This window comes from Dysidea avara, chromosome 5, assembly GCF_963678975.1.
Source record: "Dysidea avara chromosome 5, odDysAvar1.4, whole genome shotgun sequence".
In the NCBI taxonomy this organism is placed as follows: Eukaryota; Metazoa; Porifera; class Demospongiae; order Dictyoceratida; family Dysideidae; genus Dysidea; species Dysidea avara.
The window spans coordinates 19,715,171-19,743,098 of record NC_089276.1 but is presented as its reverse complement, the minus strand read 5'-3'; the positions used below and the strand labels follow the sequence as shown (position 1 = coordinate 19,743,098).

Here is a 27,928-nt window from a genome sequence, read left to right as displayed (position 1 = left end):
ATGTTGATTATTGCTCCAAAATTTCTCCTATGGTATTATTCTCAGTTTACTCAAATACTTCCTTAGAAATATGTATCTTGACTGCTCTATTAGAATATCTAGTATCTAATGCATCAGTGACTGTTCTATTAAAGTATGTCTATCTTTAGCCACTCTTTCTTTCACAAAGAGTTGTAAATCTAGGCTAAATCATGCAAAATACCAGTGTTTCAGCTTCTTTGAAGTCCTATGCACAAATGTTTTATTTTTGAGTGTAAATTACGCTTAATGATTTTGCCTGCTTACTGTGCCCCTAATCATTGTACCCCTAATCATGCAAGCATAATCGGTGCAGACCTAATTAAAAATCAACCTTGTAAGGCTGTAGTTATGAGTGTAAGTGGTTGGCATAGGAGTTGTATAACTTTAAATGACGGCTTTGTACTTAGCAACAACAATAACTTTAAATGACGGCTTTGTTCTTAGCAACAACAATAAGCTTACTATATTATGACAAGCATAACTTTGGAAACTTCCTAAGAGCATTTTTGAGTATATAATAGTGTATATATTTGACTTAGTAATGGGAAGATTGTTTGTGTACCTCCAGCCCTATTATAGTATCTTTATCATCACACTATGCATAGCAGGCTCACGTCGCACACTGTGTTCTCAATTCCAAGGTAACCAACCAGGTTAAGAGAGCAGCAAAATACTTGTGACGTATTGAACCGTGTACTCCTTCTACAGATTTTCTCTATAAAACAGAGAGATTAGTGGTGATTCATCCAGACACTATTGAGCTATGAATGTGTGAAAACAGTGTTTTCTTGGTTCCTGTAAGTAAAATTCACACTTGTCTGTCACGCATCCACACATCATTCATGTATTGTTTCACTACTTTTTATTGCTTGGATCCCTATTTCATTTTAAAAGTAATATAGTTCATTAGTTTAAGTTGTTTTTTTGTGACATATATACATGTTTGACTGAGGAAATTTTTAAAATTGCACATTTGGAGACACCTTTTGGTTGTAGTACTGTGTGCAAGTGTTCAATGGAGACTGACCAAAAAGCACCTCCATTATACTGTTAACTCCTAACCTTATCATTTGAGTCTACTAATAAACAGTAAGCAGTGTTTCCAAAGCAGCTACAAAGAGAAACAAAGCCAAAGCTAGTATAACGGTAATTATTTTTAGAGGCGCATATTTCAGACGAAGTCGACATGAAGCTGTTCTGAGTGAAAGATAGGTTAAATAAGTGTTGTTGCTGTCCATTATTGTTATTAAATTAATGCCAAGTATTACATGTTAACTACTTTTAGTTTTGGCTTCATCAAGTTTAATTTTTTTTTATTTCACTGAGACAAAAGTGGTGAGGCTCTGGCCTCACTGGTCGCACCTACTCTGACACCCTTGCTCACCAATATTTTCCTCTATAAATAGTTGTGTGAGACTACTATAAATATGCACTGATTACTCTATGACAGGGAACGCTGTAAAGAATGCTTGTGCTAGTTTTGCTACGTACATGTGTTGTAGAAATCTCTGTGCATATATTTACGTATTTAAACATTATATACTTAATGGCTTGTATGTACCCACTTACCCTTGACTGTCACAGTAGCATATTTTGAATGCACAGTTAGGTTAAGACTGCTAACAATACACTGGTAGTGATCACTGTCAGATGGTGTAACATTTATGATCACTAGGTCAGATCCCTTGACAACAAAATGACTGCTTGGTAGAATAGGAATGTTGTTTCTTGTCCATGAATACATCAACTTGTACCCACGTGCTCTGCATTTTAAGGTAGTACTAAAATTGTGTGTATACAAGTCAATTAAATGGCTTTCAGGATGCTGAGTGATAACAGCTACAGGAACTAAAACATGGTACAGGTACTTGTAAATAAGACTAGAGAGAGTATAGTATACATAAGCACACACATTTATACAGATCATGTTTTACAACACACTGACTTTAAAATGTTTTCACTATAATATTATTATATAAACACTGCATTAACTGCTGGATTACTCTTCATACCATGTATACAAGTGCTAAGTGCTGGGGCAGATCCAGAGATTGTCAAAGGAAGGTAATTATAAATAGATATATGGAGTGGGGGGGTCTGGGGACGCAGCTAAAGGTACTTTATATGTTTCAGGACTGATTTTGATGTGAAGCAGTTTATTATAGTTATGCTTTCTAAGTGGTCTGCATTTATTAAGAGTTGCAGGGATCAGTGACAGTCATAGGAATTATCATAATGCATACATGCGTACCTCTGCTACAAGTAGTACCAGCACCACTCCATTTTCCATCATTTTGACATGTTCTCCCAACATTACCATTTATCTGAAAACCATCATCACATGTAAAGGCACAGGATTCTCCAGGATTAGCAATTCCATCATCTCCCAGTGAACAAGCAATCATTCCATTGGGAGGATCAGTAAGTGGAGAACATATTATAACTATAGGGGAAATAGATGCGGTCTTAGTGCAGCACATACATACTATAGCACAATACTTCATTTCTTGTATGACTGTTACACTCGATAGAATTGCTAAATAATCAAACTCATTTTATATGGAATGGACATTGTATGTTATGCATGCACGTATTGAGTGTAAGTCAATAATATGTGTAGTATGTACTGCAAAGCTCCAAGAGACTTTAGGGCAGAAAGTAGGGTCCTATAGTATGGGGAAATAAGCAATATCTAACTGGCCAGACTAGGGTCTTGCAAACTGCAAAATTTTCCAGTTGCTCCACTGTTCTGGTGCACTGTAAAGTTCAAAATTTTATTGTCTTCATTACCTGTGCAAAGGAAGAAGTTATAGCACATAATTTGATTCACAGTTCAACTTCTACTGTTCTATCTACGGTTCTACAGTCTGAGTGTACTATACTGTTACTATTATGTATGTACCATATAGACAATGGATTACACAGTATAATGAGGTAGTCACATTACACCAATGAACAGAAAAGATTATGATTTCAAGAAATATAATCTCTGCTCACAGGCAATGGGAGGATCTCATTCACAAAAAATGATTAGATTTGTGATAATTTGATCACAAAAATTTAGTTTAAGTACAAATCTCAAAGATGGGACTACAAAGTATTTATCTGATAATATAGTAGCTATACATACACATGAAATCTGTACCTTTTGAGCAGCTGTTAATAGTGCCACTCCAGGTCTCACCATTTGTGCATATTCTACTAGCGCTACCATTAAGCTCATAACCATTATCACATGTAAAAGTACAAATGTCTCCAGGATTAGCTTCTCCATCATTTCCCAATGAACAAACTATCATTCCATAGTTAAGAGAAATGAGTGGTGAACATTTTAAAACTACAAAATTAAGAAAGCTGTAACTATGTACATCACAAATTCCAAAAAGCAAACATGCTGAGTTTTAGCTAATGTAGTCACATACGTACATTCCAGCTAAGTAAAATATGCTTTGAAATTCCTATTAAGCAAGCAAGAGTATTCATGAATGGTGCGGAGTACTTTCCAACTGCTTTGAATGCTCTATTAGAATATCAATCAAAATAATCAAGTATATTCGACATTATAATTTTGTTAATAATATGTACTGTGTTCATTAACAGCTGTACTTTTAGTGCATGCACTGGTGTATTGATTAAAAATATTGAAATCCATCCTATATTGCTGGCATAATGCTTATTGGCTAAATTATGCTGGCTTACCTATATATACTCATACACAAATATGTATATTCTGAGATTAAATAGAAATGATCCGTGACCAAAAAAGCTGACACTTTAAACATATGATATATATAGGTTGCTTATGCTTGCTTCTGCTGGCACAGTATTAGGAGCAGGTAGGGACCCGCCGATTATGCTCATAATTTTATTTATTATGCTATGCTGCACTGCTCAAAAATTTACCTATTATGCTTAAATATATGCTCAATACTTACCCATTATGCTCAAATTATGCCCAATTATTTATGCTTCAGTTCCCATGCTCTAGTAATAATTTCCAATTATGGATAAATAATAAGTGGCTGAAGCACAAACTTACTTGTCAAAATGTATATCACAGAAAAGATCGATATACTCTAATAGAACAGTCAGTTGTATGATTGTTCTATTAGAGTTACTGACTGTTCTATTAGAGTATATCGATCTTTTTGTGATAGCTATTTTGATAAGCAAGGATTCATACTATTACACAAATATTCTACCTATTATGCTAGCATTATGCTCAATGCTTTCAGACACCTATTATGCTCATAATTATGCCAGCATAATCGGCGGGTCCCTAGGAGCAGGCTAAAGAGTTAAGAGGTGGGGCTATGTGAAGTTTGAAGCATATAACAAACATGGGGCATGTCCCAAGGAAAAATTTCAGGTCTTTTACTGTGTCAGTAGCTACATGCAAGTTAAGGCGCGCGGTCCGCAGGAAAAAAAGGGTCTGGCTACGTGAGACTACATGCAAGTAGCTAAAACCAGTGGTAATATTTAAAAGAACAAAACTGAGGTGCTGTGACTGTTCTGTTGGGGTAGTTGTGACTACTCTATTAGAGTCGGTACTTCTGTAAACAAGTGATCTCCCTGGAGCCACTGACTCCTGGCATACATGACAATTTTATATTCCTCCATCATGCAGAATTGAATGTGGTAGCTACACTAGAAAACTGATCAACGGCAAGTAAATCTTTGGACACACGCGAACCGGCAAATTTAGCCAATGTTTGGTCGCGTGCGTCCTATTTATAATAGGGCCCCAAAAATAAATGGGGCCATGTGGGGGAATGTCTCGGGGAATGTTCAGGCGGCGCCGACACACCGCACGCGTACGGCGGCTAATTCTCCTTACTTTTTAGCCGGCCCTCAGTGCGCGGTAAGTGAGTTTGCCACGGCGTAGGCAAGATGAAGATTCAGTCTTTCTTCGCGCTAGTGGTCATTGCATCACCTACTTTTGCAAGTAAACTGAGATCGATCTAATAGTAGACTAAATATAAATTGTTGTCGTAGGTTATGGTGACTTGAGGATTTACGGAGGCGGAGACTCCGGTAGGCTGGAGTTTCAGTTGGCTAACGGTGTTAGGCGCAATCTGTGAATTTGCGCAGTTTATAAATTGCGCTGCGCATTTTGTGAATTCATAAAATGCGCAACAATTTATAAATTGTTGCGCAGTTTGTGAACTACCGTAAGAGCTGCGCATTTTATGAACTGGGTACCGCCGTTACGTTCTTGGCCGATTGAAGTACGTATCACAGGGAGGAATGACAGGCTTCTAATTTTACCCCCTTTTACTAGCTGAAGGGACATGGATAAACTGAACTGAAGACACATTCTACCCGACTATCTCTCCCTCCAAGGTTCCTTTGCGTACTCTGCAGCTGGCCTGGATAAGGTGCACTGCACTGTTAAAATGAAGAGTAACCACAACTCTCAAGGAGTTCCCAGTGTAGGGAGGATTTAACACCCCTGGAGAGTAACCTACTCCAAAGGAGCAACTGGGGAGTAACACATGCTCTGAAGGTGGTGTCACTTACTCTTCAGAGTAATGGTTATTCTCTTCAGAGTGTTGGTTACTCTTCATGGGGTGTTAAATCCTCCCTACACTGGGAACTCTCAGAGTGGTGGTTACTCTTTATTTTTAACAGTGTGTCTTTCTCTCTCAGTGTTGCGCTACGTATACTACAGCATTTGTGGTAGGCTAAGCCATTCGTTTTGATCAGCTGATATTGATGGGCACAGTCCAGCCTGCATGTTTTACTTTTCCTAGCAGTTGTCCAGCACATGCAAGCACTGCACAAGTAATGAAATGAATATCAGCACATAATGTTTGGTACATTGTAACTCAAGTCTAACATCATATATTTAATGTCCAGCCTTAAATGGAAATGGTACACGTAGTTAGTTTCACTCTCACATTATCCCATGCATCCAGATGTAACACAACACGTGGTTAGCTACATAACGTCCGCACCTCTGTGTGATACAGTTATTAGTGCAAACATATAGTGTTTGGAATCAGGTATGCTGTGTTACACATATAGCTAAGTATGCTCCAATACATGAGTTACAAAGGTACAGCTCCATTTGATGAACAGCAAGACCCAGAAAAGTTGTATCCATTTTCATCTAATCCATTTTCATCTTGCCTGGCTATAGCCACATGTCTTCCTAAACACCGTTTATGGTACCCCCATGAGCAACTATATATTGCACCTGACCTATGGAATCCATACATTAATTTGTATCCATAACTAGATCTCACCATGTCAGTTGTATCATCATCCAAACTAATCATTCCACAAGATTGACAATATATAGTCATCCAATGATTCTAAATGAACAAACATTATATGTGACACATCATAACTCATCAGTACAATACAACAGGCGATGAAAAGAAATTTGCTAGTTCACAAAGAAAACTATTCATCAAGAAGGTTATTTAAGCTAATATAGATACATTTTACCACAACATGAACAAACACGTACATGTTTACTTAATGGTACAAATGACACAATGTGATGATGTATATCGAACTGATTGCTGAAGCAATTAATAGGTGCATAATTATAATAATTTTTGAGGGAAGCCATTACATCATGCAAGCTACCACAAATCAACACTTTCCGCTGTCAGCAAAGATACATAAAGGAGGACTCAAGTAGGTCCATGGTGTTCTCATTATACGTACTGCAGTATGCCAAATTAAGGTGGTACCAAGCAACGTTGAACAGTGAAGACATCAAGCCCGTAGCAGGGGGTCTGTTCCAGGTAGTTGTAAAGCTGAGTACCGTGTGCAAAATACACACATGGTCTTACTAGGGGGTCTGGAGGCATGCCCCTACAGATTCCTTCTGAGATCACTTACTGACTGCTCTATTAGAACAAATGATTGTTCTATTAGAATGTCGTAATCTTTTTGCAAACTAATATATCAGAAAATTGATAGGTGGGCTCTATAAATTGACAGCTCAATGGGGACCATAAAGGTTTGGTCTCTTGCAAAAATATCAGCTAAAATCCAGCCTGACTTGTCCTTCACAACTTGGCATTATTACAAACTTGGTAACCGGACTGCTTGTTCAGTACAGAATATTGGTATCATCCATCTCCACAACGTATGACTAGTGGCTATAAATTTTTTTGGTGCATGAGAATTATGATAGCATACATAATTCTCTATACTTCCATATCTCTGCAAGCATTTTCTTGTAGTCTACATGTCCATTTTCAGTTGAATGCACACGCTCTACTATGTCAAAAAATGTCTCAACTGTTGCAACTAAATGATGGTCATTCTCATTCTGTAATTACAAAATTTTGTGAAGGGCAGGCACAAAGTTTCTTACCCATTGTTTGTTCCAACTTCAGCTCTGGGTAGTTTAACAAAACAAACTTCTTTGTTGTAGTAATGAAAGGCAGGGCTAATTAGAGCATAACTTCTTTCCACTCCATTCAAAACGGTCTGATATCAAACATGATCTTTTGCACCTTCTTCTCCGTTACTGTTTTGTTTTGCTTTTTGGAGGTGTGATTGGGACCAAGATATTTTCCTCTACAGAACCTTTCGAATAGCCGGCTCTCTGTAACCCTCTTTTGACGTACCTCACAAACTCATACTGGTGAAATCCACACGGGCCTCGCATACACTGCCACGAGGAAATCTCGTGATCCAACACTTGGAATGACAGAAGGTCGGCAACCGATGCAACAGGCTGTACGTGTCGCATTGCGCCTAACAACGGCACATGGGGTACGGTGTGTGATTACGGATTTGATGACGATGCTGGAGACGTGGCGTGTAGACAACTAGGATATCGCTGGTCTAGTGACGTACTTACGAACCAACAGTAAGTGTGTCTATAGTCTCACGGCTCCCTACACTAAAAGGGTCTGAACCAGACCGAGCTAGTGTGTACAAATACAATATTTTTAAATTAAATTAGGTTTAACTTCTAGCTAGAGATCGGGGAGGATGGGAGTGCCATTAGGGCCGGAATAAAAAAAAAATATACAATAAAAAAAAATATATATATATATATATATATTTATTGTGTATAGCTATTATAGAGTTCAGAAAATTGTTCGGGAATGTTGATTTGATGCATATCAAAACTCGTGTCAAATTAACCCATACATTACAATTTTCTGTAAAATCAAGACACACGATAGTGTGTCGTGCGGGCCAAGAAGCCGGCGCGCCACACCGTGAGTATATTAACAGGAAGAAAGAAAACGCAATTTTCACACCTATGTAGCCCTGTGATCCCTTATCCGATTGGAACCATATTTGCTAGAGACGTGCCGCCCAGTTAAGGGAGTCTACATGCCAATTTTGAAGAAAATCGCTCCAGCCATTTCCGAGATACGAGCGAACAAAATTTCGTTTTAATTTCTTCGTTTTTTTTTTCTTCATCTTCATTTCGCACACTTCGCAAAATTCGCCATAAAACAAGAATGCGTGCTCGGATTGGGCTGAAATTTGGCACACTTAAAGGGCTCATTAAGGCGAATCCCCGTACCAACTTTGGTAGGAATCCGATGAACATTCACGGAGTTATTACCGATTATTTGCGTAAAATAAGGTCGAAGGTCTGTCACGCCTACAGGGTAAGCCCTTTGGAGGAATCAGTTGAAAATTGTTATGTAGATGGAGCAACCATCGTAGGAGTGCCTTTTTGTAGTTTGAAAAGAATCGGGATAAAGACCATGGAGATATGACACAAAACCCAACCTGTGTCAAAATTACTCGATCGATTTTTATGAATAAAAAAACTATTAGTTTTCGTGTCTACCAGGCAAACCGCTTAGAGCAACGAGCTGAAAATCAGTATGTAGCTGGAATAATCATCATAGAAAGTTCTTGCAGTAGTACAGAAGAATCGGATTACAAATCACTGAGTTATGATTCGAAAGGAAACTACGTGCAGCAAATGCGAGATCGAGATACTCTAATAGAACAGTCACCCTAATAAAGCATTCAGCTGCATGTATAATTTACACAGTTATATTACATTGCAAGTTATTCTGTAGGGAATTCAGCTACAAACAAGTCACCCTGTAGTCAGATCAGCTAGAAGAAGGTACCTAATAGAGAGTTCAGCTACAAAGAAGCCATCATGTAGAGAGTTCAGCTCAAATAAATCACCCTGTAGAGAATTCAGCTACAAACAAATTGCCCTGTAGAGAGATCAGCTAGAAGAAGTTACCTTGTAGAGAGTTCAGTTAGAAAGAAACAATCATGCAAAGAGTTTAGCTGCAAATAAATCACCCAGTAGAAAGTTCCGCTATGAACAGATCACACTATAGAGAGTTCAGTTAGAAACAAGTCATCCTGTAGAGAGATCAGCTAGAAGAAGTCACATTAAAGAGAGTTCAGTTACAAAGAAACAATCATGCAAAGAGTTTAGCAGCAAACAAATAACCCAGTAGAAAGTTCCGCTATGAACAGATAACACTATAGAGAGTTCAGTTAGAAACAAGTCATCCTGTAGATAGATCAGCTAGAAGAAGTCACTTTGTAGATAGTTCAGCTACAAAGAAACTACCATGTAAGAGAGTTCAAATGCAAACAAATCACCTGTAGAGAGTTCAGCTAGGAACAAGTCACCCTGTACAGAGATCAGCTAGAAACAAGTCACCCTGTAGAGAGTTCAGCTAGAAGAAGTTATATTGTAGAGAGTTCAGCTACAAAGAAACTACCATGTAGAGAGTTCAGCTGCAAACAAATCGCTCTGTAGAGAATTCAGCTACAAACAAATCACCCTGTAGAAAGATCAGCTAGAAGAAGTTACCTTGTAGAGAGTTCAGCTAGAAACAAATTGCCTTGTAGGGACAAACAAATCACCCTGTAGAAAGATCAGCTAGAAGAAGTTACCTTGTAGAGAGTTCAGCTGCAAACAAATTGCCTTGTAGAGACAAACAAATCACCCTGTAGAAAAATCAGCTAGAAGAAGTTACCTTCTGGAGAGTTCAGCTACAAACAATCACTCTGTAGAGAATTCAGCTAGAAACAAGTCACCCTGTAGAGAGTTCAGCTAGAAACAAGTCACCCTGTAGAGAGTTCAGCTAGAAGAAGTCAGATTGTAGAGAGTTCAGCTACAAAGAAACTACCATGAAGAGAGTTCAGCTGCAAACAAATTGCCCTGTAGAGAATTCAGCTACAAACAAATCACCCTGTAGAAAGATCAGCTAGAAGAAGTTACCTTGTAAAGAGTTCAGCTAGAAACAAAACACCCTGTAGAGAGTTCAGCTAGAAACAAGCCACCCGTAGAGAGTTCAGCTAGAAGAAGTTACATTGTAGAGAGTTCAGCAGTTTAGCTGCAAACAAATTGCCCTGTAGAGAATTCAGCTACAAGCAAATCACCCTGTAGAAAGATCAGCTAGAAGAAATTACCATGTAGAGAGTTCAGCTACAAACAAATCACCCTGTAGAAAGTTCAGCTACAAACAAGTCATCCGGTAGAGAGATCAGCTAAAAGGATCACCTTGCAGAGAGATCAGCTACAAAGAAATCACCCTGCTTCATCTTTTCTTCTTCCTGTAGTAAAGAAAAAATGACAGGTTAAAAGCCCTAAAGCCGGCCATAGGCCAGCTTTGGGGTATACAAATACAAAAAGAAATGAAATCTAATCCAAAACAGCCAAGCTGTAAAAAAAGAGTGCGGCCCTGAGAAAGGCTATGGTGAAAAAAGATGTGAAATCCAAGGTGGCGGCCAAGAAATGGCTGTGATGGTAGGTTAATGGTAAAAATTTTAATACTGACAATTCAGGTAAATTTTGTGAAGAGGCACAAAAATTCACCTGAATTGTCGTTATAAAAAATTTTTACCATTAACCTACCATCACAGCCATTTCTTGGCCGCCACCTTGGATTTCACATCTTTTTTCACCATAGCCTTTCTCAGGGCCGCACTCTTTTTTTTACAGCTTGGCTGTTTTTTATTAGATATTATTATGTGTAAAATCAATGTACAGCAGCCTATGGAGGTAAGTTAGTTTTAAGTTACATTATTCATCATAACTCTGGTTCTGAAGGCGGTATCAAAATTGTTCGGCCACCATTACACACGCATAACACTCCTCTATCCGATGGTAACAAAATTTATTCGAAGCTAAAGTGTTTACAGCTTGCAAATTTACAACAAACGATGGTAAGTAGCAACTTACGCAATACAAAATCCATTAGAGAGCAAATCATGAATTTTGCGTTATAATTAAATTGCGGCATCATGCCATCACCATGGCAATTACGAATTTTGTTTGGCCGGACTCGGATAGAGCAGTTCATTAGGAATTGAATGATATCAAGTTTTATGGTATTTGATCATGTCTAGTGTTTGCAATTATTGAATATACAAAATGATGTAAAATGTATGGAGTTTGTATTGGAGAAATTGAAAAAGTGATCCATCCATCCTGAGACCTTTGGGTTTAATCAGTCTATTTCATGGTGTAAGGGCAGAAAACAAACAAAGGACATTGGTAATGTACAATATTGCTAATAAAATGATTACTGGCTGTAAATTTGATTTTACCATTTTTGCCATTTTGACTTTACAAATCCCAATAGCATGTTTTGATATGGTGATATTTCAGTGGTGGGTGGGGGGGGGGGGGGGGGGGGTTACAATAGTTTCAGCTGAAAGCCCCTCTGAAAATAGCACATGTCCCAAATTTATTTACGATTCGTGTGGGTGATAGCATCGCAAGAGTTATACATAGTGTATTATAGGACTTTTCTACTGGCTAAACTTCATACTTTTGCCTTTGAAATCAGCATTTAGTCATTCAACAGCAGGTTTTTTGTTATTTATTTTTTGTTTTGTTTTGGTCTTCAAGCTAAACCTAAGGGGGTGACACACAGGCATTCACTGTAGAGACTGCGGTCAAAGGTCAAGGCCACCAAATTCATGCCAAATTTATGGTCAAGGGCAAACATTTCCGGCCCACAACCGAAAGGTACCGAAATATCATTACTAGGTCACCGGTCAAAGGTTGAAAAAGGCTTTTAGTCACAGGTCAAAGTGAAATTTCAGCCAGTCAAGACTTTGACCACGGTCGTAGATCTCCCTACAGCACATACCTACATGACACCCCTTGCTGAAATTGCAATTCCAGAGTGGAATTTCAAAAAGTCTGGATCCGCCCCTGACAGTTATTGAAAACTTCCTCAACCTGAAACCCCCTATGAAATTTCTAGATCCACCACTGCATTTATGTGTTATGTAAGCTCTGTGTTTATATGATGACCAGATACTCACAGCTGATGGAGCTACCCTATTTGTACTACATTATCAACTGTGAGGAGCCTGCAACTCTCGAAATCTTGTACAGCCTTAAGCTTCTTGGCAATTTGAAATCTGAAATCTCATCTCGTGATAACATCTCGGATACTAAAAAATCATGTGATACCGATTATTCCAGATAGCAAAAATTCATTTGCTCTGATTCGGAGTGAAATCTTAAAGATTTGAAACCTCGTAACTGGATTTTCCAAGTTCAGACCCCCTGATCAACTGGTTATTGAAACTGGGTCACTACTGTTGATCCAGTGCCACAGATAACAATTTTCCAGATGTGACCTGGATTAAGTGTGCACTGAAAGCTATGTTTTGGATGTGGGCACATGAGACTACATTTGGGCACTTTGATTAGATATTTAGCAATCAGTCAGTGAGCTTGGTTCCATGTATGTTAACAGACAGCAAAAAATACTTCCTATAATTAGGTGTGGCTTCTTGTGCATACCTAGTATACCCTCATACCTAATAATATTATATTATATTAAAAGTAGGCCTGCAGCTGGCTGAAAAAGTATATATCCTGCTGCTAGGCTAAATTATATATAACTCTTACAACAACAATAGAGTTTTTGGTTGGGTAAAGGGATACACAATAATTTGGGTTTTTCTTATGAAAGGTACTGGTGCTCAGGACTGTGGAACTACAATATTCAAGCACTGGAACATTGTGAGGAGTGTCGTATTGTATCTTTAGACATTTGCGGGCCTTCGATAGTGTATGGTGGGCTGGTTTATTGAAACATCTTTGTGTTGTTGGTTTAAGAAATAAGGCTTATGGCCTTTTGTGCTCCTATTTGTGTAATAGCAGTTTATTTGTGGTGGCTTATGGTGATACGTCTTCTCAGCGGAATTTTAAAGCTGGTGTTACTCAGGGTGGTGTCTGGTCCCCTTTATTGTTCAATTTGTACATTTAACACTTAACAGCCTGTTTACACTAGCTGTCTAGTTTGAACTATCAGAGCAGTTTCCAAGTTAGTGTAAATGCATACCGTATCGAATCAAACCGTTCTGAAATGGACCTGCTAGGGATGTGGGTCTGGTTCGATCTAGTTGGCTCTACTTACCCAGTATAAACAGTTGTGACCCTGTAGTTTGATTTGGCTGTAATAAACGAAATAAAGATATAGGGAACTACAGTTAAAATGGTAACTGTAATGATGAAATGAAGCAACAGCAAAGTATTTAGGTGGCGATATAGAAGGTACAACCTCAAGAACACATAAGGGCTCAAAAACAAACAGGTACGGGTGCAAATGAATAGTTGATGAACTGATAGGTTGTCGCCAACACTTCAAATTTTATCATGCTTACTAACCTGACGATAATAGAGAGTACAAATCCTTTAACTCCATCAACAATCTCTACTTCGACAAAAATTATGATTGTGGATTTTAGTTTTTTGCTGACTGGAGTGGGCTAGGCCTTCTTAATATAAAAGAGACTCAAAAATCGATCAGGATTGCACTCACCCAGAGCGATATAAACAGGCTGTTTCTAAACAAGTTTTACATTGCAACTTGTTTGAATAGGGTGATGACTCATATCTTGTGAAGGTGAGTAAGAGCAAGGAGGATTGGATAGCGACTGCTGAAGAAATAATTGCTGACTTAAATTGTGTTTTTTCCTGGGGTAGAGTGTGGAACATTAATTTTGAATCTGTTGAATGTCACTCACTGTGTGTACCATAAGATTGTGATGCTGAGTGTCATGCCCCTCTGTTAATGGACTCCCTTTCCATCGAAGAGGTTGATAATTTGAATATTTTTGGATTCTATTTTGGTCGTAGATTGACTATGATAGAAAATATGTCCATCTGCTGTCAACAGAGAGTGGGAGCACTATACTTTGTTAGAGATTTTTGGGTCCAAGAGGCCTAGCTGTTGCTTTTAAATCCTTTGTTAGGCCTATATGTGAATATGGTAGTGTTGCTGTTATGAGTGCTGCAGCTACTAACTTATCTAAACTTCATGTGGTACAGAAAATGGCTGAGAAACTTGGTGAATGTGCATTTCCCTCCCTGCATTCTTGCTGTGAGGCCAGTGCTGTGGGCCTACTTTGTAAGTTGCTTGATTTCTGAAGTAAAAGCCAGTTTTGTCCGACTTTTGTCACTGCTCCATTGGCACATTCTTATTGCTTAAGAAGCTTAAATGACGGTCCTTTATCACAATCCTCAACAGTTCAGTACACATCTATTTAGAAGAAGCTTTCTTGGTACAATCACTAACATATGGGTCATCTACTCCTTAAGACATCAGGCTGAGAGGTTCTGGAGAGGGATCGTCTGTTGTTTTGAACCATTACCGAGACATCTTTGTGTTTAATTGTATGTATGTATGTTGTATACTCTTTAGATGATCATTGATAATTTAAAAAAAAAAAAGTGATTATTAGGCGTAGTTCATAAAAGCTTGAGACAATACTGGACGTGGGTATGTGCTAAAGACTGCAATACATGTGCCTACTGGTAAATGGATGTGGCTAAATATACTATATGCTTGGTGCGGCAACAAAATCCACAAGATGTGCATTTTATTTCAAGTATTGGATATAGATGTCATATGATCTATAGATTCAAATATGCACATTTCTGCTGAAGTAGTGAACAGGAAGACTACAAAAATCATAAACTTTTATAGTTTTGGATGACCTCAAAAAGTGATTTTATAGCAGCAGTTTTCTGATAGCTCTCTGAAGTCGAGATTGGGTGCATGTGAACAGCTACTACACTAGGTGTAAGGATAGTGAAACAGAGTGCGTTGAAAACTTCAGATCTACTAGGGTACAAGACTTGTATGCAGCTTTCTGTGTATGGAATACACTAGTGCACATGAGACCAGCCAGAAAGCATAGTGTCTAGGCAGAATTTGCTAGTTCAGATGCTGAGCACCGGTTTTAACAGGCTAGAGCCATACTACACTGTAAATGTATTGATAGCACAATTACAGCAAAAACCAGCACAGGGAAATTACTGGGCTGTTGGTTATAAATTACAAGCATGCTGCGACTTCATCATGGTAACAACCTCACTAACTCCATATTGTTCAACTTGACAGCCCTGATAATGTCATAGGTGTAATTAACCATTAGCATGAATCCTTTGAAATATATTATTGCAAACGAATTGGAAATGGAGCAATCTGATTGGAGCTGCCAACATTCCAGTAGTGCTATATTTTTGTACACGGGTTGAGACAAATTAAAACCTTTTTAAATATTGTGTGAAGCTGCATGCTATCTGTTCAGGGAGCAAGATTCACTTTGCCAGGGTTATTGTTCCAGCAGTGGAAGTTTAGGTGAGTTGGAGGCAAATTACATTTGGAGAGTGCTGCTAATCTAGCTCGCCTTTGAGCTCCCTATAAACTTACCTAGTGAACCATATTGTTATTAGTGTTGTTTTAGTACAGCAAATTCATTTTAGTTTAGTTCTAGTTCTAGTACTCCAATTCTGTCATAGTTTTAGTTAGTTTTAGTTCTAGTATCCCAATTCTACCATAGTTTTAGTTAGTATTAGTTCTGGTACCCCATATTTCTGTAATTTAGTTAGTATTAGTTTCATTTTAGTTAGTGTTAGTTTTAGTGTTAGATATCTTCACATATACTAACCTTGGTAGCACCCCCTAAACTTACAGAAACTTTAGATTTGGTGTTTTGATGTTCAGCACTATTTCCACTTACCATTGTGCACAAATGAACAAATGCTCTAATAGAACTGAACTTAAATAACCTAAATAGGCAGAATTAATGCTGAATAGCAATGTTTCAGAGGAGGTTGGACACGATACAAGCACTTCTGAAATTTATTTCTGTTAATTGCATAATTCTTATATATGACAAGGAGTAAGTGATAGAAGAAATGTTTAGCAATATTCACATCATGTTACGTACCTTGTGCTTCTTAAGATGAACAGCAAATTCTTATTGCAAGGCGGGTGTGTGAGTTTCTAATTCTCTTTTCGATTCTCTGTAAGGCCAAACTAGCGGCGTCCGCTCTTCTTTTTCAATACTCTGAGAGGCTTTGTTAGCATGCACATTGCTTTCTTCGACAATCATTGTGTTTAAATACACGTACATAAGGCGTTCCTATAGTATTACACATGGATTCCACCCAGCGAATGCTTACACACATGATCCTGTAGATTTCAAGAGAAATTTACGAGCCTGGAGTAGTGGGGTTGAATGGGGTTGACCGGCTGAATAGACTAAACTTGAAGTGCACTCTCGAATGGTATTTGTGAAAACTTTCGTGGACGCTTGGTTAAACTTTCAATACAAAATGTATGCACTTATGTGTGCATGTCCAACCTCCTCTGACAATGTTTATGGTAGCATTTGCAGGCATTTGCAGGCATTTTCAGGCATCACCATCTTCAAAGAAAAGTGTTAAGTGGTTATAGTGTACAACACCCTTTTATGTAGGATTGCTTGAGAAACCTTTTAGTTAGCTCTAGTTCTTGAACTAAAAGTTTTAAAGGTTTTGGTTTAGTTCTAGTTTTTGAACCAAAACTTGACAGAATTTTAGTTTAGTTTTAGTTTTAGAACTAAAATAGACCACAATTTTAGTTTAGTTCTAGTGTACTAGAACTAGAATTAAATTGCTGTACTAAAACTAGATTTAGTTCTAGTTCCTTAGAACTAAAACAACACTAATTGTTATGCTTACAGGCAAACTTCAGTTAGTGTTAGGGTTGGGCTCTGCTCTGAATTCTTGTTCACTCTGTAGGTTCTTTTGCTATAACTGAGTGCCTCCCAGTAACAGTCCTATCAAACAGGTGAGCATGTGTTCACTCTCAATGGTTTGTACTGGAACAAGTATGTTTTCATGTTATAAACATGTTTGCATGTCTGAATTATCTGGTAGCTATAGTGTCCAATCAGTGTACCGGACTTTTTTTTTGCTGAAACCCAAAACTGTGTATGGCCTTTCTTTAAATAATGTCAAGATTTAAGGCTTCTTTAATTTGCTAGCATAATATCATTACAAGACCCTATGCCAGCTGTAAGATAAGTTATAAGTCATGCCAAGTTTTAAGCATTAGAAAAATTTAATGTGCCTACATGCCGTGCTTTGCCAGCTACAGTCACATATCATAGAATCCTGTGACTATAATAATTCATCTTTTACATTATAAAAAGTAGCATCACAATAATCACATTTGCTGATCACAATGAAACAATTTGAGTATACAGCATCTAAATTCCAGTATCTGCATTCAGCAGGCTAGATATACTGTCGTCACAATTCATGCATTTGAACTCGTTTGGCTTATTGCAGCTAATTTCAGCAGGGGCGTAACCCAGTGTTTTGGAAGAACCCAGCTGTTATGGTGAAATGGGGCTTATAGTGATGACGATGCATGGTAGCCACGGTTTTCATGCCAACAGTAAGTAAACATTGGTTATAGATAATTATAATAGGATCATTGATGTACAATATGGTATTTCCAACAGGCAGTATCACTGCGTTTAATAAAAATATTTTAACTAGCGCTTCATAGTGCACGTGGCTTGAACGTGTCATGACCTACCTCCCAATCAAAATTTGTTGAAATTATATTTTACGTGCGTTATAAGAATTTAACAGTATTAACAAGCTGGTAATGTGATGTGATTCACAATGCAGTACAAATTATATCCTGAGAGAATGTAATATTGTATTTGTGACATGATTCTCCTGCAGATTTCCTCCAACTGATAATCCACTTGTAATTTGTGACACGCTGTGCTTTGGGGATGAAGATGTTCTGACAGGTTGTGATTTGGATCCTTGTGATTCGATTGATTTTTGTTATCACTATGATGATGTTGGAGTTACATGCAGTAAGTGATACTAGATATTATTATTGACTTACTTAGTGGCCATTTGATATATCTATTGTGTAAATGCTGTAACTATTTTGTATGAAGCATTATTTTAGGGGAGTTGGCTGCATACTTGCTTGTCTTAAGGTGGCGCTAACCGATCAAGTGCAGCTGCACAAATCAAATTTATATTACAGCCCATGCACTTAATGAGTTATTTTATGGTTGTGTAAAACTCCACTAGTGTACAACTTAATTTATGTCTATAAACAGCTTTTGTGATAGCCTTTGAACTGCAGTTTACCATGCCTTCGGTCAGACATGGGGCCAAGTACATTTAAAAGTACTTAAGTAAAGTACAAGTACTTTTGAATTTTCCAAGTACAAGTACTTCTGCAGCAATCAAGATAGTACTTAAGTAAAGTACAAGTACATTTTGCTGTAGTAAAATATACACTGTATTCAGTGTATTATAGTATGTAAGTGTGCCTAGAGGGGTTGATACTTTCAGGTTTTTGTCAAGCATTCTCTCTCTTAAACTCTTAAAATGCACTGCCTTGAACAGCAGCATTTTTTTTGTTTGCTAGAAAGCTATGACATCTTTAATCGTGGCAACATGATACATAGTATGGTTGGAGAAGGAAGAATTGCAAGTAGTTGTAAATTGCACCTTCATACAATTTTGTTATTCTCATTGTACACCCACTGTGTACAAACTACGTACAATGTTTGCAGTACTTACAAGCTCTTAAAAGTACTGTAAGTACTCAAGTACATACAAGTACTTAGTGAAGTACTTGAGTATAAGTACACGTACATTGGGGAAATTAAGAAAGTATTTAAGTAAAGTACAAGTACTTTCAAATTTGTACTTAAGTGTACTTAAGTATAAGTACTCATGTACTTGGCCCCATGTCTGCCTTCGGTTCACTCCTATCTCACTCTAGCCTATTATTTCAACCTAGTGCTAAGTTGGTTTAGTTCCAACTATACCAAATGCCTCTACATACCTTTGATGGTTTGTGGTACAAGAAAGGAAACCATATAACTTTTTAGGGTATGCTTCATATAACAGTAATCATGTGATGGCAGCTGGTGCTGTTTACCAGGGAATTAACCAAGCTAATGTATTTTAAAGTGTGAATAACATTAGTTGTATCAACAAACAGCAACAACTTGGCAGTCTTGTTCTGTTAGTTAGCTGACTCAACTGAGACATTTTGGTATGGTGTATGATTTTCGGCATTTGTTTGTGTATGACCACAAACATGCTGTCTCCAATTAATTTTGTATTGGTAGCGCTTAATCGGTTTATATAGTAGTAAGATGGGATAAGTAGATTATCCTGTGCAGTACTAGTACTACCATATTGTTTGATAAAACAAGAAAAATGTAAAATTTGAACATCATATTTCCTTGTATAAAAGCTGCATACGAATAAACTCTTGTCTCGATTATAAGCCTGGGGGTTCAGCACATGTGGAAAATAAATGCTCTCAAATAGAGGCCTGGGCTATTAATACAGTGTACATACTGTTAAGTGCAGAGCCAAAATGAGGGGTGAAGGTGCTACGAGTTAGGGGTGTGAATCACTAAGAAAACCTAACTATCACCTATCACTTGATAAAGATATCACAGTAAGATATAATTACATACGTACCACAATATTGTATTAAGCTGTTAGGAAATGTTTATATTTATGAAAATAAATTACAAGTTATTAATTATACAATCACAAAATATTCTCTCGGACTATACATGTTAACCATTTTTCAATCAGCTATTTTACATTAAAATATTAAAATCAAGTACAATTGTCATGATATGAAATTATTACGATAGTAAAGTTTGTATTGATACTTAATATCATGATATTGATATACACATATCACATGTACACGTGTACATCCCTACCATGTGAGTGTCAATGTGGGTCAGCATGCATGCATACTATGTATCATACAACCATTTTCCAATCATTTTTTCAACTACAGCTATTCATGTAGTGAACACAATGTATAAAGGTTCTCTATGCTTACCATTACAATAATGGCGTACTACCACAAGTCAAATTCGGTTAAATGCCCAGGCCTGTCCAAAACAAATGCCTAGTCTCAAATAAAGGCGACAAGCTGAGTTAAAATACTGGGAAGGTAATAAAAGCCCAGACTTTTGCGAGGAAATACGGTACGTGCATGTTCTATTAGATAGTCAAAATCAATTATCCGAATATCTGAAATGCAAAATGCCCAGTTAATAATAAGGTTTGTTATAGGCTCTAATTTGCATACGTACCAATCAAACAGAGCTCCACAAAATTGAATAACCAAATAATAAATCATTTGCATAATTGAGCTGACCTGTACCGTAAAAGTGTTTGATCTTACAAACTTATACAAGTCCCCTTACCCCTCAATAGTGTAGATAATTGGCTATCCAATGCAAATCACTGAGAATGCTTGTTTTATTAACAAGCCAGGTAATCTAGTGTTTGAAAATTGTGTAGTGTGCTACTTTCATGGAGGATTGTCACATCATGGTTTGTTTCCTTATAGCTGATAGTCTCACTGTTGCAGAGATTGTTGGGATTGGACTTGGAGTGTTTTTCTTCTTCATCATCACCTCAATAATAACTTGTTGTGTGTGTTGCTTCATCCCCACTTGTCCCTGCTACTACAAAAGACGTTCTTACTACAGTGTACGCTCCGTACTAGTTGAGCAGCCACAAGTTGTTACTGCCACTGCAATTGTTTTTGCTGTTCCTTCATATGGTAAACCATCTACCATGCCACCAACAGGATATCAAGCAAAAAATTATTAACTGTGTACACATTAAGTGTGTGTGTGTGTGGTGCCCTTAATTTACTTTTTTTTGTATGGTGTGTCTGCACTTTATCACTAGCTAAGATAACAGTTAATTCTATTTTCTACATAATAATAATATAATTATATTTGTTTGTGTTAAACTTCACATAATTTCCAAGTAGTTCAGCTCTCTGAGTGCTAACTTCCTTCAAAATAATATTATTGTTTTCAATATGCACTGCATGGAGTTGCAGCACTTACAGGACTTCAGTTTAATTTGTCTATGATGACAATCACATTGTGAGAGCAAATTCAAATCTTTGCATTTCAGAACAGTCACTACAGTATATTCCCTTTGTTTTAATGGAGAACAGCAGGTGTTAGTGCAAAAAGTTTAATTCTTGCAGAAACGTATAATGCATGCTATCAAGATGGTATAATGTCTATACAACAACCCGTAAGGACTTCAGATGTAGCCCATTGGAAATTGTGGTTGTTAAGGAAGGAAATGGCTTATGGATAAGTGCTCACATTTAGAAGGATTTAAATGCACCTACCATTTGGAACAACTGGAAAACAAGGCTAGGTCAGAAGGTATTACTACAACAGTGTCAGATCTACATGTAGGATTTTTAAAAGAGGGTCTATGAAATTGATATTATAAAAAAGGTATCTGAGGACATTGCCAAAACGTTTTTAGAAGCTCTCTATATGTTTTAATTTATTATGAAATAAACCAGCTGTAGGGCAAAGGTTGTGCATGTCATGGCAAAGTTGTGTGTAGGTTTGATTGCTCTATTAAAGTACTTACTTTACTGATATAGTAGCGATTCCAGAAGAATTAATGGAAATAATTAATATTAGCCATGCGTAATATTCCCTGAGGATCTCATAAATACTTAGTTTTTAAAAAGCCATCATAGGATGGTGAAGGTATTTTTTAAAAAAGTGGTGAAGGTATAAACACCTTCGTCCTTATAAAAAAATTAAAATCCCTCTGAATACGTATAATTTATTTCTATTGAAAAAGGTCCCAAAATGGCACAATTGAACAAATACTTATAACTCAGCTTTGCAAAAACATTTTGAATTTCTGTTTTCTGCCTTTACATGGAACACCATACTGACCATAGGTAGATCTAGGAGACACTGTCAGGGTGGGCTGAGGGGGGTAGGGGGCAGTGTTTTTTCCACTAAGAGGAGAAGAATGGAACTCTATAGTACACAAGCTATATTTATTTGCATAATACACTTTGTTTGGTATGAAAAGTGTATGTCCTTCATTCATCCATTCATCCATATGGATGAATGAAGGACATACACATTTTAAGACTCTAGTTGGATATCTATGAGAAAACTTTACGACCTCCTAGGTAGGCACCAGCCTATTATGCCGGCATAATTTTGAGCATAATAGGTGCCTGAAAGCATCAAGCATAATGCTAGCATAATAGGCAGAATAATTATATGTCATACTGTAAGCAAAAATGCATGCCACAGAATAAGGTTGACTAACAATAATAAAACAGTCGATGTCACTTATATGGCATTAAGTAATTATCTGACACGACTGCTATTATAGTTTACAATGCAGCCAAATTCTTAATGCACAACAAGCACTTTTTACATTTAACCAGCTGCAGTTGTTCATAAGCCAAAGTTTATTATTATCCATAGAAAGCAACAAAACATTGGAACTGTGGCAAAATTTTGAGCATAATTATGAGCATGCATAATAGGCAAAAATTTTGAGCACTGCAGCATAGCATAATAGGCAAAATTGAAAGCATAATAGGCTGGTGCCTACTCCTAGGTATGAATTTGGGAGCCTTTTAAATAGCATTTAGCTAACAAATTAAAGTGTATGCTTTGCCGTAGGCACCATGCAGCCTATTATGCTGGCATAATTTTGAGCATAATAGGTGCCTAAAAGCATCAAGCATAATGCTAGCATAATAGGCAGAATAATTGTCATACTGTATGCAAAAATACATGCATTAGAAAAAGGTCGACTTACAATAATAGCTACAACATTAACAGTCGATACCACTGATATGGCATTAAGTTTTTAACATGACTGTTATTATAGTTTACAACGCACCAATGCACAACGAGTACTTTTTACATTTAACTAGTTGTTCATAAGCCAAAGTTTAACATTATTATCCATGCATTAGAAAGTAACAAAATATTGGAATTGTGGCAAAAATTTTGATTGCTGCTTGGCAAGAATCAGTGGTTTACTGGTGGATGGCCTCAGGCCCGTAACCAGGTTTTTTGGTTGGGGGGTTCTTTTCAGGAAAATGTGGACCCTTTTAATATGTACATTAGCTAACTTGTTAGGTTAGCTGCTTTGGCATGCGAAGCATGCCATTTCTAGGGGGGTCTGGGGGCATGCCCCCCCAGAAATTTTTTGAAAATTAGGTGTCAAAAGATTGAATCTGGTGACAATTGGCACACACTACTAAATCTGAGTGGTAGAATAATTTAGTATCTGTATTTCACTTTTTGCAAAGGAGCAGGCAGTGCCAGACTAGTCCCTGTGGCACCTCCTTGTGCAATGTGTATGTACATGCATGCAAAGTTTTAACAGTTGTCCCACTCACTTTACATTAATCAAAATATTACTCCATTTTATAGCTGCCACAAAATTTTGCAGATGCGCCACCTGATAATGTTGGCCAACCGTTTTATTTTTCTGTTAATTTTGGTACACGAAGAAATCAGTATTGTTATTATTATTATTGTTATAGTTATTGCTCTGTAATCTCGTTCCTGGACTCGTGTCTAGATAGATATAGCTAGATTAGCTAGATAGATTCATGTTGTCGGCACAAATTTACGTTTGTGTGAAAGATGAATGCTGAAAATGTTATGAAAAAATTTTTAAAAAAACATTCTAGCTCTATGGCTGTACCTAGGTAAATAATTGAAAATCTATGATAATAGCCTGAAGACTCACAATGGTGGATCCAAAATGCCCCTCCCCTCTCCTCGTGGAGGAGCCACTAGCTATACTTCTGGTTAAAATACCAGACTTTGTCAGGCCAAGATCAGTTCATAAAACTCATGAAAATATGCATTGCAAACTCACCCAGGAACCAACGTCAAACTAGCTGTGAAATCGTCACCAAAGACCTTCGTGAGTACTAAGCGCCTCTAAAATAATTATCGTGCAGCTGTTGTTAATTGTTTAAGACATTCAGAACCTTTATTGTGCTTTTAAGACTTCACAACCATCTGCAAAGGCCAAAATGACAAAAATCAACAATGAGACGTAAGAGGTAATTATTTGCTGCTTCAAAATAATGCAGCAACTAACAAGAGAATCTGGCTCTCCCCAACCACCTACAACTTAGTCTGTTTGTGCCCCTCTCCTTGCCAGCTCCTGGATTCACCCCTGTCTCATATTGGAATATTTGCTCTTCTTAATATTCATCAATGATTTACCATCTGTCATTACTTCACAACTATTTGAGTTTGCAGATGATACAAAGTGCTTCAGACAAATATTGTCCACGCTTGACATTGAACTCCTTCAAAAAGACCACAATTCTTTATCTAACTGGTCTGTTAACAATTTACTTAACACTGACACATTCAATGAAAAACAGTAATTAATAATCTAAAGACATTGTTTTTATACTCAAATTTGTGAGTTTTACGATCATAAATATATATATATATATACTTTCATTTAACCTGGCAAAGTTTGTGTTTATGAGCTTCCATCATAAATTCAATTCCACTTACATTGTCAATGGTCACACAATTATTGAATCCTCCAGCTGTAAAGATCTTAGCATTGTTTTTACCAATTCACTTACTTGGCAAGACCACTATGAAATGATCTCCTCATAAGGCCTACAAATCGTTTGGTCTACTGCGTAGGGTATTCAAGGACTCTGAATGTGCTCAGGCCCGTAAATCATTGTACATTACTCTAGTTAGATCAAAATTATTGTATTGTTCAACACTGTGGAGACCATATCTATTACAGGATATCGAATCACTTGAAAAAATACAGCGAAGAGCCACCAAATTTATTTTATCTAATTATCATTCAGACTACAGATCTAGGTTAATCCAGTGTGGTATACTGCCATTAATATACACTTACGAAATTGCTGACATCTTATTCTTTATCAAATCCATCAAACATCCATCTGATAAATTCGACATACTAAACCATGTTAATTTTACTACTAGTACTACAAGATCTGCTGGCTCCAAGCTCTACCACAAGACAGCCCACACCAACCCTATTATGAATTCATATTTTTATTGCTTACCCAGACTGTGGAATTCCCTACCAATATTTGACTTGTCTCAATCTTTAGAAGTCAAAGCTGAAGAAATTTCTATGGAACCATTTTCTAGCCAATTTTGACAATACTCCCTGTAGATTTCATTACTTGTGCCCTTGTTCTCGATGCTCCAAGACTCCTGCACCAAGCAATTATAGTTATTTTAGATAATTGTAATTAGATAGCTATAGTTAGTTAACTACATAGGCTACCAGAGCTGGTGTCTGGTAGACCCTCAGAATTGTATGTCCATTGCAAGCCAAACTTTTCTGTGTGACTGTGTAGTTGTACCACAATTCTGTAAAGCAATATATTAATTAGCTAATAATGAGCCGCATGCAGTACAAGACTAAAGCTTGGTAGTCATTTCCATTAGGCTTCGAAATTTCGCTTTGATCGCTTGATTTCACCTATAAAAGAACCTTAACTCTTGATTGTCTACCGTAAATATTTAAAAGCCTAGATTCTCGTGTAACAGTTAGCTTTCAAAGGTGCTTGATCGTCACTTTTGAGGACGTCTTGATTGCTTAATTCACTGTACAAAAGCCCTTGGTGATTTGATTAAATCTTGATCCCAGTGTCACAGTGATATGTTTCCCCAAATTTCGTGTTTCCCCGCACACATATCACTAGGGATCCGTGTTTTCCCGCACACATATCACTAGGCTATCGTTTTGTTCACCCATGTTGAGTCCATAAGCGCCTCAGGCGCTTTTATAAAAATAATTAATCAGAGATTACAGTGCGCCTATGAAGATCGACATTACGAGACACACAGGCACAAGCTTGGACACAAGAGAGAAGATATACTCAACTCTCAGGATGTGAGGTATGTTACTTTTTTGTACGAAACGTGTACTGCACGGTACTTTACCCTGGGTGCATTATTTGAATGCTGTGACAGGAATTAAAGTCATAGTTTAACTTGCACAATATGCCTTGGCTTACAGTTGTGGTCAACTTAGAGGTTTGGGTAAAAGAAGTGTTGTAATGTCTATGAGTTTGGCACAATAGAGCAGGCAATGATTCTTAAGGTCATCAATGGCACGTACACACTTTAATGTTATCATGCTAGCTATATACATACGCCGCACTCTGGGTGATTCCAATTGATGTGCCACAAGATGAGTATTTGGAGATACAAAGTAGTTAGAGGATAAATTACCTGCAGTATTCTAACTTTTGCGTGTGTCTTTGTGGAGGGTGCTAAACCATAAATGGTAGTTGGAAGTCTTCCAATTGCCCTAAGCAGCCTCTGTGGTGTGTGAAGCCTTTTTCTCTTTGTCATTAAGTTGAGTAGTATCTGGTACAGTTCAAACCTCATGCACTCTTGTATTCGTACACTACTCAACTTATATTATTGTGTAGTAGAAAGCAATGTGATGAACAGCAGCCATTTGTGTTTCTAATTACAAGCATGCATATGTATTTACAAATTAATGTGACTAAAAGCATGGAGTATGTATATCATAATTATAATCTATGCTAAAAGTTGCATTTGGAATTTATTGAATTGGTTATAAGTTCTTTAGTGATAGACAGGTTAGCTGAATGTTGTATTTTTGTCAGTTGCAGTTTTGTTACAATAGAGTTTAAACACATGGGCTATAAATGCTGCATGCTTTGAGGATATCGTGAGTGGGTGTTACAGTTAAAGCAGTGCTACATGTGTGTACGGAAAATACAGCATAAGGGGACATGTCAAGAGATGAGGCAAAATCGAGCGCTGTATTAGCCTCGAGACACACTCAAGTGCTGTATTTTTTGTACATACAAGCATATGTGGTACTTTAAATTGTACTTGTACTTCCTGTTCTTGCTTGGAGCGTATGCCTTAATCGTTTCAATTTTTGGTGATCAGCAATGTAAACAGCGGTGTTCATGTGTGCATGTATACGTACGTACAGTATACCCTCTAATGTGCTGAGAACATTATTATTATTATTATAGGCTTTACAGCACAACATACAAGGGACTACGAACTAAGTCCACATACAGTGCAGTATGTATGAAAGTAAATGTGTTGATTGTACTTGTACTTCCTCTTCTTGCTTGGAGCGTATGCCCTAATCGTTTCAATTTTTGGTGATCAGCAATGTAAACAGCGGTGTTCATGTGTGCATGTATACGTACGTACAGTATACCCTCTAATGTGCTGAGAACATTATTATTATTATTATCAAGACACACGGTAGTGTGTCGTGCGGCCCAAGAGGCCGGCGCGTAACACCCGTGAGTATATTGACAGGAAGAAAGAAAATGCAATTTTCGCACCTCCGTAGCTCTGTGCTTCCTTGATGAAACAAGACGATTTTTGCTGTGGACACTCCCTCCACCTTCAGCACTCCACATTCCAAATTTGAGCGAAATCGCTTCAAGCGTTCCCGAGATATGCGACTTCAAAAATTGGCTCAGTTTCTTCGTTTTTTTTCTTCTTATTTTTCTTCCTCTTTTCGCACACTTACAAAAACTGCTATAAAACACGAACGCCATATCCGATCGCCTTGAAATTTGGCACACAGAAAGGGGGTATAAAGGCGCATCTCTGTACCAACCTTCGCTGGAATACGATAAACAGGCAAAGAGTTATGAGCGATTATTCACGAAAAATAACACCAATATGTTGTCACGCCTACAAGGTAAACCGCGTATGGGAAGAAGCTGAAAATCGGTGGGTGAATAGGTTAACTATTGAACCTCAAACC

The 27,928-nt window shown here is 37.4% G+C and overlaps 1 protein-coding gene and 1 long non-coding RNA gene across 2 annotated transcripts; one reads left to right on the top strand and one right to left on the bottom strand.

Moving 5' to 3' along the window:
• The first annotated feature begins 4,832 nt into the window (after positions 1 to 4,832).
• LOC136256665 (galectin-3-binding protein A-like) lies at positions 4,833 to 20,989 on the top strand. The gene is made up of 5 exons (XM_066049644.1): positions 4,833 to 4,966; positions 5,017 to 5,083; positions 7,754 to 7,858; positions 17,990 to 18,129; positions 20,667 to 20,989. Exons 1-5 carry the CDS (start codon positions 4,912 to 4,914, stop codon positions 20,930 to 20,932), a joined length of 633 nt encoding a protein of 210 aa, XP_065905716.1. The 5' UTR covers positions 4,833 to 4,911; the 3' UTR covers positions 20,933 to 20,989.
• Positions 5,897 to 13,669, bottom strand: LOC136256666 (uncharacterized). The gene is made up of 3 exons (XR_010701592.1): positions 13,628 to 13,669; positions 6,270 to 6,338; positions 5,897 to 6,225 (listed from the first exon to the last, which is right to left on the bottom strand). It is a non-coding gene; the product is annotated as an uncharacterized lncRNA (long non-coding RNA).
• Positions 20,990 to 27,928: the final 6,939 nt, after the last annotated feature.